Source organism: Sinocyclocheilus rhinocerous, unplaced genomic scaffold (genome assembly GCF_001515625.1).
Source record: "Sinocyclocheilus rhinocerous isolate Xijiao unplaced genomic scaffold, SAMN03320098_v1.1 scaffold664, whole genome shotgun sequence".
Taxonomy (NCBI): domain Eukaryota; kingdom Metazoa; phylum Chordata; class Actinopteri; order Cypriniformes; family Cyprinidae; genus Sinocyclocheilus; species Sinocyclocheilus rhinocerous.
In genome coordinates this window covers 489,772-502,081 of record NW_015658767.1, presented here as the reverse complement: position 1 = coordinate 502,081, position 12,310 = coordinate 489,772, and the positions used below count along the sequence as shown (strand labels likewise).

The window sequence follows — 12,310 nt, the reverse complement described above, 5'->3', positions numbered from 1 at the left end:
GACGGAGCAGTCTCTGAGTTCAATATCAAACATCAAGCTTTTATTCTAGTTCATGTGCAAGTGTAGTTTCACATTTTTGCAGGTAAATAGGAAAGTTTAGGATCTTCAACAAATCGTGCAGACTGTGGATATTAATGTGTGGTTGGTGGGGGAAAACTGTGTTCATGAAATGGAACAGAATGGAATGAGAATTAGAAACAGTTTGTGCAGCAGTTTCATTTGATAAATTCTTCACTGGTTGAGTGTGTAGTGTATGATTGCTGTAGCTAATGTGTGACCTCACTGAGAAACGCTGGAGGTGTGTCTTTCAAGTGGGTGGCTATTGCAGAAATGCACTCATTTAGAGAGACTGATGAACAGAGAGAACAGAGAGGGACGGAGACAGACAGAAGCATGAGGACAGATAGAGAGAAGTCAGAGAGAGTCACAGTAGTACAGAGGGAGAGATGATTATGCCATATATGTATCTGCTCCAAAAGTTTGGCTTATTCATGGATGTACAGAAAGAAAAATCTGAAGCCGAGAAAATACGACACAGCTCAAACTGAGGAATTCAAACAAGTAAAGGACATCACTGAAATAATAAATCAGGGTGACAAAAACAGACCTGCGACAGAAACTGGCAAGTCACTATTTTTGTTGTTTAAAGCATGTATTAAACAGGTTCTGTTTAGTACTGTATTTGGTTAAATATTGTTAATATTGTATCTGGTTTTGTCATCAGTTGGAGATTGTGAGATGTAACCATTTGTTGTGCTTTTCAAAGATATCAAAGATTATTATAACTTTTTAAATATTTTATTTATTTGTTGGTAAGATCAGGTCTCATGTTTTTCATGTGTTAAAAAACATGAAGAAACTGTTAGAAAAAAAAAAATCATCATTTACTCACCCTCATGCTGTTTCAAACCCACAATAAAAAAAATGTATAGGTAACAACTCAAGATTTAGTTCTGTTTCTCACATAAATCTTTTGCAAGACTTTGAATAGTCCACAAGTCATATGGATCACTATTATGGTAACATTTTCACTCATTCGGTGTTCCACAAAAGAAATACATATGGGTTGGAAAAAAAACACGAGAGTTCGTAAATGATGAGTTTTCATTTTTTGGGGTGAACTTTTCCAGACTACAGTTTTATGATGGGACAGAGTTGTCATAGTAACAGTGTTTGTCTCTCAAAGGAGGATGTTTGGTAGTATCATTTCACACTTTCATTGCATTCACCATCACAAACCGGATTTAAGAGCGTATAAATGTGTTACGGTCACAGCTGTGCTTGGCTCATCAGACAGTACAGCTATGAAGGACAGATTTCTGAATGGTGAGATGATTTTTGATACTTCTTGTTGATAGAGATTCACTTAAAGGCAGGGTGTTTGTTTTGGTGATTTCAAATATCAACATTGGCTACCAGAAATCGCTTACTCTGCCTTTAAACCTGATCTCTGTATCTGAGCAGCACAGCTTACACAACCACTGAGCTACAGTTTCAATGTTCTGTATCGCTTGTACGGTTTCAGAATGCTTTATTTGAGTGCTAAATATCAGGTGGTCTCAGTATTTAGGTGCACAATTCAGAAAGCAAAAGATGAGCACACCAGCATTGATTTAGCCCAACTCTCTGTTGGCAAATCATATGACAACGTGCTCGTTTGTTCTTCTGTGTATTTCCAGATGTCTTTTGCTATTTTTACAAACTTAAATAATGAAAGCACAACTTCAGGACTCAAAATCTGTCCAAATATTACAAAAAGCCTTACAACATTATCTGTGTGTGTGTGTGTGTGTGTGTGTTAAGCATACACCAGCATACACCTGTCATTTAGTATGCATTATGCATAAAATTAGGAATTATGCATAATATATGCCAGTGGGTAAAGGAAAAAAAAAAAAAAACTTCATGATATATTCTTTGAAAACAAGTCTTAATAGTTTTAACAATTTAATTTAATGCAATACATACATTTATCTTATTTTAAGGGTGCTTATTTTACTGAAAAACAAGACAAAATGTATTTAACACAACAACATATGACAATAATTTGGTACTAGAATCAGTATCTTCAGAGTCTTACACTCATGTTGCTTTCTGATGTAGTTCAGTGATGCTGTAGCTCTGGAATGAGCTGGATCAGAGCCTCAGACTCATTACCATATCATCATTCAGAAAGGCCTATAAGATGACTTCTGCCGCATGCCATGCATCTGAGCTGATGTCAAAACTCACAAAGTCCTGCAAGGGTTCAGCATATTTGTGGATGTATGAACACACAGAGTTTAGGTAATCGCATGCCTGTGCACAACTGAATTCTTAAGGACACAAAATGTGATCTTTTTGGAATACTTGGCAGGGATAAAGTCAGATGTGTAATAATAAACTGCTCATGTAGTTATTTTCCTATTGAAAACACGTGCTGAGAAGCTGTGCAGTCTTGTTTTACGGTACAATGCATGTGTTATTTTACCACTGTTTTTGTCTGTTTCAAGACTGGACAAGTTCTTCATTTTTAAGAGTCTCGGTATTGTGTTTTCATTTCTGTAGCATGTAAACTTGGCTCTGGTAAGTTCCCCTGTTGATCTGAAATCTCTTTTAGTAAATGTTTCAATTTTATAACATCTTTTTCCTGATATGATCCAATAAAAAGCAAATAATAAACACATACACTTAATATATATACTGTACATTTGTAAGATTTATATTACATTTGCATTTTGTTTGTAATTTAATGCACAAATTACAAATAATATCAGTGTGTATGTGTGGTCAGCAAACAGTCTAAACAATAAAATGATCTGTTATGAAGTTCAAAGACAGAAACATCCTCTTCCTCTTAATGTGAAACAGTTTGTCGTTCTGAAATAGAGACACTTCTTATTCCTTGTACAAATACACTGGAATGATTGCCAGTAGTCTTGTTCAAAGCCTGTGGCACACTAAACTGACATCATAGAACAAACAGGGATGAAAGCTGACTGTCGTCTTGCAATGCCTGTGTCTAGGCCAAAATTTGTGCTTGAACACATGTATGTTGTGCGCCTTCGCAAGCGGAAACAGCTCTCCATACCAGCAGGTGGCAGTCGTCTGTATTTATCATTTGACTACCCTTACGGAAAAGAAGTTTATTCAAGTGTGCTATTAGTATACTTCTTTTAAACTAAAAATAGGAAAGTATACTTTTAGTCTACTTTTTATGTACTTCTCAGAAATGGGCTTTATGTACTTCTCAGAAATATACTTAAAATGACATTTAAGTATACTTGACTTATACTTAGAAAAAGTCTAAATATATTTTAGCTATAATTGTGCTCCTAGAATCCGTGTTTTCATTGTTATACTGTAGGGGGCACTAGTACACATCTTCTGTACAAAATTTCCAAAAAACACAAGTGAAGAAGAAACCGAAACAACAGATGCTTCCACATGTAATCTAACACGATCATCAGACATAAAGCAGTATCAAAACTGTGTAATCTTCAACACTAACTGCGGTTACTGAAACCACGCCTTCTTTCTTTTTTTTGCACATTTGGGCACATTATGCAATTATTCCCACATACTGACCTAGATATGTGGGGGCGTGTTAGAACGAGCCGTTTTAGGGGGGCGTGGCAGAGTCTTAACTTTGATAAAGAATATCTCTTTGGTTTTGAGACTTTAATATTTGCAACTTCAGGGATCTTATCTATGCACAATCAGCTTGTAATACTCCAAAGAGAAAGGAAAACTTGAAATCGCATCATATGACCCCTTTAAGTATACTTTCTAAAATAAACTTGAAGTATACTACTTTTTGGTAAGGGTAAGACTGCGGATATACAAACAAAGCAGCACTTCCTTACCATTTTGAATATGAACAATACTGATCAGATGGTCTTCACTTACTTAATTCCAGATGGCCATGAAAATGTTCACGTATTGGAATGCTCAGAAATGATGAAGATGTAAAATGACAAAAGCCTTCTGTATGCACTGTTTTCTTGCCTTTGCCACTTTGTTTTTTCTTCTCATGCACTGGTTCACTAAGCTGAACAGCCAATCAGAGCCACTAATGGAGTCTGACTATTGCCAATAGTGTGGCATGCACCACAAAAACTGGGCACTCAGCATCAGCTTAGTGTGTCATGACCTTAAGGCAGAGTTCAGCCAAAAATGAAAATTCTTCATTTGGGTGAACAATCTGGTTTCTGTTTAATCCTTGCTCTATCATTTTACGTGCTTAGGTCTGAGGATGTGGACGATTGTGGGTGTGGTCTGTCTTTCTCAGTGCATTATGTGTCAGCTGCTGGAGGCCAGGACCAAGGGAACCCTGCCTCAGTTTATTTGCAGCATTCCAGGTGTGCCAGGAGCCCCGGGAAAGACCGGACCCCCTGGACCTCGTGGAGAGGATGGCCATGTCGGAATTCCAGGAAGAGATGGGAGGGATGGACGGAAGGGGGAGAAAGGAGAAAAAGGAGATCCAGGTAGAGGAAATTTCCTAAGTAACTGAACGGTTTCTCAGGCAAAGCTAGTCCCTGATGATGTGAAAGATCATAAAATGTTTACAGATAAAGTTAACTGAAAATGGTTTGTCAAAGGGTGCTTCTCATTTCTTATTGGTGCATCCTCGCATCTTAGCTCCACCCCCCTTAAGCCCGAGACACACTGCATGATTTTCGGTTGTCCCAGACGAAAGACTGGCATCGTGAAACAATCGTGGCGATTTCTGTGATTGTGGCTCCTAATCGGTGGTCCTGTGTCATACAGTGAGAAAGGTTCAAAGAAGGTCATTGTCACGGTCTTGCGACCAATGATAGCCTACTATACAGCGTGATCATAGCACCGCGTGTTTGCTGGTACGATCCACGTTTACTGACCAACCAATAAAAATGTGACATGAAATCAAAGCGACATGGCGCTAAAACATAAAACTGCTTACCTCAAGCTCTTATGCCTTCCTCTTTCGCTGCTTCCACTTTTTTTTCAGTACACATAAAAACTCCAACTGCAACGTGTGTGTCACGTGTTGGTTTCTGTTTAGTTCCTATCTGTTTTTATTTGGTTCATTTCCAGTTCTCATCATTAGTTAATCATCATTCATTTCTGTTCACCTGCTTTGTATTAATCATCTCGTTTACTCCTTGGTTCCCTGTCTTTATAAGCCCTCAGTTTCTGTCTTTCCTTTGTCTTGGATTAATGTTATTTTTCAATGGTTTATGTGGTTGATGCTTATTAAAAACTCCTTTTCTTCTACTCCTTCGTCGTGCGCAATTACTACAACCACAACCGCGTGAAATAATCCAGGACCAATTACAGATGAAGATGAACTGGGCTGAGGATTGTCTCCTGGAATTCCAGCAGGAGGGAGGCCTTTGGAGCAGTATGTGGAGGAGTTTCTGAGCCTGATACATCTGGTGAGTTGGAGCGACTCCATACTTAATGCGTACTTCCGGATGGGACTAAAATATGACAATTTGTTTAGTTTTTTGACTCCTGGCGATTGTTATAAACCCATAACCGAAAGTAAGCGGCATGGAAACCGCCGCACGTTTCACTGCGCCTTTCACCCCGAGCCTAGAGGGGAATCTGTGGAGGAGAAGATGGTTGGTTCTGCTCCTTAGAGCGCCGATCACTCAGGCCCGCCGGCCGCCGCGGGCTCAACGCTATTGGACATGGCGCTGCCCCCGGAGTTCACGGCCCCTATCCTCTCTCCAGAATCGGCTCTAGAAAGCTCTCCTTTGTCTCCTGAGTCTCCGCTGGTCCCGTCCAGTTCTCCATCGTCTCCTGAGTCTCCTTCATCTCCGCTGGTCCCTTCCAGCCCTCCTTCGTCTCCTGATTCTCCCGAGGTAACCAGCCTTGCACCTCCAGAGTCAGCTCCTCTAGAGCGCCCTCCAGTGCCCGCTCCTCGTAAGCACCCTCCAGAGCGCCCTCCAGTGCCCGTTCCTCGTAAGCGCCCTCCAGAGCACCCTCCAGTGCCCACTCCTCGAAAGCGCCCTCCAGAGCCCGCTCCTTGAAAGCGCCCTCCAGAGTGCCCTCAAGTGCCTGCTCCTCCAGAGCGTCCTCAAGTGCCCGCTCCTCCAGAGTGCCCCCCAGGATTCCTAGATTTCCCCAAGAAAATTTTTTGGGGGGCCATATACCCGTGGCCGAGCCGGCTAAGGCCACGGAGGATCCGCCATGGCCTTCTGAGTCCCCTGATCTGCCATGGCCTCCTGAGCTACCAGCTCCGCCATGGCAACCTGAACTGCCTGCTCCGCCATGGCCTCCTGAATCCCCTGATCCGCCATGGCCTCCTGAGCTACCTACTCTGCCATGGCCTCCTGAGTCCCCTGCTCCGCCATGGCAACCTGAACTGCCTGCTCCGCCATGGCTCCCGGAGCGGCCTGATCCGCCCGCCCCCCCTTCCCGATGTTACTGTTACGGCGCGGGACGTGCCTACCGGGAGTGGGGCGATATCTGTCACGTGTTTGTTTCTGTTTAGTTCCTGTCTGTCATTATTTGGTTCATTTCCGGTTCTCATCATTAGTTAATCATCGTTCATTCTGTTCACCTGCTTTGTACTAATCATCTCGTTTACTCCTTGGTTCCCTGTCTTTATAAGCCCTCAGTTTCTGTCTTTCCTTTGTCTTGGATTACTGTTATTTTTCAATGGTTTATGTGGTTGATGCTTATTATAAACTCCTTTTCTTCTACTCCTTTGTCGTGCGCAATTACTACAACCACAACCGCGTGACAGTGTGATTTATCATGCTCTTTTTGTTTACCACTAGTGCATGCTGATGATGTTTTATTCTTCCAAAGAAACGTGCGTTGTAGCGTACGAGTCAACAGGTGTCACCATCGTACAGTCTACACACATGTCGTGGCCAAGTTTATTAGATCCATGTCGCACAGTGTGATATGCAATGATCTTATAGGATTGCTAAAATCGTGCAGTGTGTCTCGGGTTTTAGGATATGAGGGAAGGATGCAAGGAAAGAAAATGAGGACAGAAGAATCAAAGGAATGTTTTTTTGTACATTTGAATATTCTCGATGACTCAAGCATCACTTCAAATCGTCATCAGCTATACTAAAAGGAAGCATCAATTTGAGTATTGAGACCTGATAACACCTACTTGACTCGTTCCGTCTCAACATTCACCTCATGCCTGCCCTGTTGAATGTGGACCGTCAAAAATTGGACTGCACATGCATGGTGTGCGTGGACATCCGCGGCCCCTTCTGATGACGAAAACTGCGTCACGAGGACAGTGTGCAGACCGTTGCGGAAGTATACCTTGGGCTTTACAGGGCAGTGGTTCTCCAGGGCATAATTTGAGGAACCCTGTTCTAGGTTCTTCTCCTCATCCTGCTCTTTGGTACAATTTTAGTCTTAGCCTCAGACCGCCCACAATTTGATGCGTATTGCACAGAAAAATAACATCACTGGGGCTTGTCCAGGATATTTCACCTTACCCTCTAACATTAGTGATTCTGTTTTCCAATCAATATAGAACACATTGCCATATTTTAAACTATAAAGATACTGAACTGATATAAGATCAATCTATTTGAGTCAGTGGTTACCAGTGGTCCTGGAGAACCCCCAACATTACCCATTTTCAATGTCTCTCTAATCTGACACACATGGTGGATCAGGGGATTCAGGAGGCCATGGCGGAGCAGGTAGTTCTGGTTGCCATGACGGAGCTGGTAGCTCAGGAGGCCATGACGGATCAGGGGACTCAGAAGGCCATGGCGGATCCTCCGTGGCCTTAGCCGGCTCGGCCACGGGTATATGGCCCCCCAAAAAATTTTCTTGGGGAAATCTAGGAATCCTGGGGGGCGCTCTGGAGGAGTCAGACACCGCTACGTCACGTAACAGCAACAAAAACATGATGAACAAACACTGAACGATTGTCTTTTTATTAACTAACATTAACCCAGATAAATACATTTATTGTTCCATGTTCATTTGTATACTGCGCGCAAGGTTTATGCACATAGTCCAAGTCTTCGTCTCCGTTTTTAGTGTATCTCTGTGGCAGAATTACAGTGCCACATGCTGGTCTGGCATGTATACTACATTGGTTTGTGTCGGTGTCATGGTTTTGTTTGGACGCAGATATTTATTGAGACGAGGGGGAAAAAAAAGATTGTATAGGGAAAGCTCTGGCTTCGTGTGGACGTAGCCTAAATGTGCAGTGTTGGGGGTTCTCCAGGACCAGGATTGGGAACCACTGATTTGAGTAAACATGGTTGTACGTTTGTGTAACTCTAATTTGTTAAATCCTACTCCAGTGTCCTGCTTTAGCTCCAACCTGCTCCAACACAACTGCCTGGAAGTTTCTAGTAATTCTGATGATCTTGATTAGTTAGTTCATGTGTGTAAAATTAGGATTGGAGCAAAACGCTGGATGACAGTAGACCTCCCGGAGCAAGACTGGACACCCCTGCTCTAAAAGTAATCCCAGTAGAAAAGGCACTTGAGATCCACTTTCCTGCAGCGCTTAGCTTTAATCTTGATCAAGTTATAGCTTGACCTTGATTAGTTGGTTCAGGTGTGTTTGATTAGGATTGGAACTTAGGCCCTGTCCACACGAACGCGGTTATTTTTAAAACCGCAGCCTTTTCTACGCGGTTAGGCTGTTCGTCCACACGCAAACGCAGCACCAGGTCACTGAAACCGAACATTTTTTGAAAACGCCCGCCAGGGTGAAGATTTTGTGGACATGGCCTTATGCTGCATTCGAGACAAGGTTGGAAGTGGGAACATTCAAGTTGAAATGTCCCACTTCAAACCTCAGTGAATTCCAGTCAATCACACGTCACGCTAACATATTGACCTCATGATGTTGCCATGACACAACAAGAGCATTTTGTGTTTTTGTGTCAGTTATGGAAAAAACAGAAGAAAAAAAATTAACATAATATGCTGACATTCATTTTGAAAACGAAAATCAAAAATTAAGGTTTATAAACTTAAAGTGTAATGTTTTCAAGCTCCACACTTGCCCGTTGGATTCAATGATGTCAAATGACGCATCTCGCTGAAGTTGGGGTTGATCGATCTGCCCCGAGTTCCCAAGTGGGATGTACGACTTCAAGAAGTTATATCCAAGTAGGAGTTGGGACAAATCCAAATTTTCAAGTTGTCTGGAACCCAGCATAAACTCTGAAGGAAAGTGGACCTCAAGGGCCAGAGTTGAGAAACCTTGCAGTAGAACAGGGGTGTCACATTCAGTTCCTGGAGAGTTTAGCTCCAATCCTAATCAAACACACCTGAAACAGATAATTAAGGTCTTCAGGGTTACTAGAAACTTCCAGGCAGGTGTTTTAGAGCTACACTCTGCAGGAATGTGGCACTACAGCAGTGGTTCCCAACCCTGGTCCTGGAGGCACCCCAACACTGCACGTTTTGCATGTCTCCCTAATCAAACCCACCTGATTCAGGTCATCAGCTCATTAGTAGAGACTCCAAGACCTGAATCTGGTGCGTCAGAGAAAGGAGACATGCAAAGTGTGCAGTGTTGGGGTGCCTCCAGGACCAGGGTTGGGAACCACTGCTCTACAGGACCAGGGTTTGACACATGTGCAGTAGAATATTGTTTGGAAATTTACTTCAGTAAATTTTCTGATTCGTAATGACAGGTTATCAGATTGTGATAAATCACACACAGATAAACATCCTATTAAAGACGAGTATAAAGAACTGAATGAATTTTTTTATGATGTGAATAACAGATTTCTAGTCCTGGGAGAGATCTGAGTTCCAAAAAGATATTCATCATACCATTTTAGCGGTTCCAACCACATCCACATCAAAATATGTTGCATTCTGAGTATGATGGTTTTTATTAATAATGGCAAATCATTTGATCTAAATCCTTTCAGACTGGGCCAGTGCAATTATGATGTTGTTTGAAAGGATTTTGGCTTAACATCAACATCATCTTGTGTTTGTTTCAGGCCTCAGAGGTAGAGTTGGGCCAACAGGAAAGCTCGGGGAACGTGGAGAGAGAGGTTTCATTGGAAAGCGTGGACCTGAAGGTGAACCTGGAGATTCAGGGCCTCCTGGTCCTCTGGGACGTCTCGGACTAAAGAGTGACAAGGGCCAACGGGGTCCGCCAGGAGAACCAGGCATCTGCAGATGTGGAAGTTTGGTTCCCAAATCCGCTTTCTCTGTAGGCATCACCAGTAGCTACCCCACTGAGCAAGCACCTATCAAATTCAACAAAGTCCTGTTTAATGAGGGCGGCCACTACAACCCAGAGACGGGAAAATTCATCTGTGCTTACCCAGGAACATATCACTTTTCTTATGACATCACTCTGGCCAACAAGCACCTGGCCATTGGGTTGGTTCAGAACGGACAGTACCGGATAAAGACTTTTGATGCCAACACAGGGAACCATGACGTGGCGTCTGGCTCAACAGTGATGTTTCTAAACCCAGAGGATGAGGTGTGGCTGGAGATCTTCTACAAGGACCAGAATGGCCTGTTTGCTGACCCCGGCTGGGCTGACAGTCTTTTCTCTGGGTTTTTACTTCATGCAGATACAAACTATATGGATACATTGGCAGAAGACTACAGCTAGCAGCTGTGGTAACATCATTTAATGGTGCTATCTTGGATTTGGTTGTGCTTTTTTTCAGCATTCACGCCATGAATGTCACATTTTTAGACACTGCTTCGATTTTTAAAAAGAGGTTGTATAGTAAAAAAGTACAAAACATTTAAAAAATATATTGAATTCAATAATTTTTTTGTGATGTTTTTGAACAGAAAAATGTGTCCAGTGTGAATAGCCTCTAACTTGCTGAAAGTCACCATTTATATTGTTGATGCAAAATACTGAAAATGAAAATGATGTTGTTACCTATCATAAAAATAAAAGTGAGATTATTTTTGTTTTATATACATTCATCTAATCCCTAAGATTGGGGATTTAACAGTTTTAGGTTGAATATATTTACTTTTTCCACATTTATTTGGAAGTAACTTTTTCCACTTCTTCCATATTTTGAAAATACCAGTACATGGCCCAGAACATATTCATACATACTCATAGATCCCACTTAAAAATATATGTAAACATATTTTAAGTGTGGATTTTGTACATTTAGTGAATATTTAATGTTAATAAAAAGTAGTTATCCTTACAGAAAAAAAACCCCATAAATATCACATGTACAATCACGTTAAAATAACATAAAATATGTGCTTTGCACATGGCAAAACGTGGTTTTGGGATATTTTTATGGTGTAAATATGTGAAACCCCTACATGGTCACGTGTTTCCACATGGGTTTTACATATTTCATGTGATTGCACATGTGAAATGTATGTGATTTTTCTGTAAGTGTAACTACATTTTTTCATTTAGATATTTACTTACTAAAGATACAAAAGAAACAAAGAATTTATGTTCATGTGAAATATTATATTGTATTATGCAAAGAGTATATATTGTTTAATTTGCTGACCAATAAATACATAATGACAATGTTTGCCATGACAGCTAACGCAACATTATTTTTTTGCTGTGTGTATTCATGTGTCAAATGAACCCAAAGATTTGAACAGAAACTCCCTTGGTTTTATTGTTTTGATGAGTCACTTCTTGAATTCAGTTTAATTTGACATAAGAGAGTTTGTCTGCTGTCAGAGGAAACAGCTCAACCATCTGGACTGTTCGGAGACCTTGACCTAAACAAACGCTCTGTGGCTATATGAGTGTTAGAGTAATACAATATTTGTTTTGAATATTTTGGGCTGTTTTTTTCTGTTTAGAAGAAGAAGAAGAAAAATCAGACATATGTTTGTTAATTTCAAAAGTTTAAAAAATAAGATTATTGGAGCAATATGTCCCTGTAATTCTGCACTTGTGCGCTTGTAAGTGCTTAAATCCACTCCATGTGTCACCAAATGGATAAGTAATAGTGGGGACATTTGTTACAGCCAGACAGATGATTCTGTCAGAGGATAGAAAAGTAAAAAAAAAAAAAAAATTTAGAAATAATACACTGTGCTGTGTTTAAGATAACATCACTCAGACTCAGACGTCTAAATAATAATACGTTTCCTATATCACAGTCACGTGCAATAATGAAATGTATAATTAAATATGGTGTATTTAAATGTAAGTAAATAATTTTAGTAATAAAAAAAAGAGTTATTGCATCAGACAGTACTGCAGCGCACGTTTTGGTAGTGAATATGTCTGAGAACACACTCCTCGATGGTATAAAATGTTTGTTTTTTTTATATGAAAATACGTTCTTGTTTTTATATTAAATACCGTTTTTGTAAAGTACTATTGTAAACGTTGTCATGTACGATCAAATAA

General features: G+C 40.8%; 1 protein-coding gene across 1 annotated transcript; it reads left to right on the top strand.

Annotated features, from left to right (window-relative positions):
- The first annotated feature begins 328 nt into the window (after nt 1-328).
- LOC107723016 (complement C1q tumor necrosis factor-related protein 7-like) lies at nt 329-10,580 on the top strand. Its single transcript, XM_016531515.1, has 3 exons — nt 329-622; nt 4,227-4,466; nt 9,930-10,580. Exons 1-3 carry the CDS (start codon nt 496-498, stop codon nt 10,556-10,558), a joined length of 996 nt encoding a protein of 331 aa, XP_016387001.1. The 5' UTR covers nt 329-495; the 3' UTR covers nt 10,559-10,580.
- Nucleotides 10,581-12,310: the final 1,730 nt, after the last annotated feature.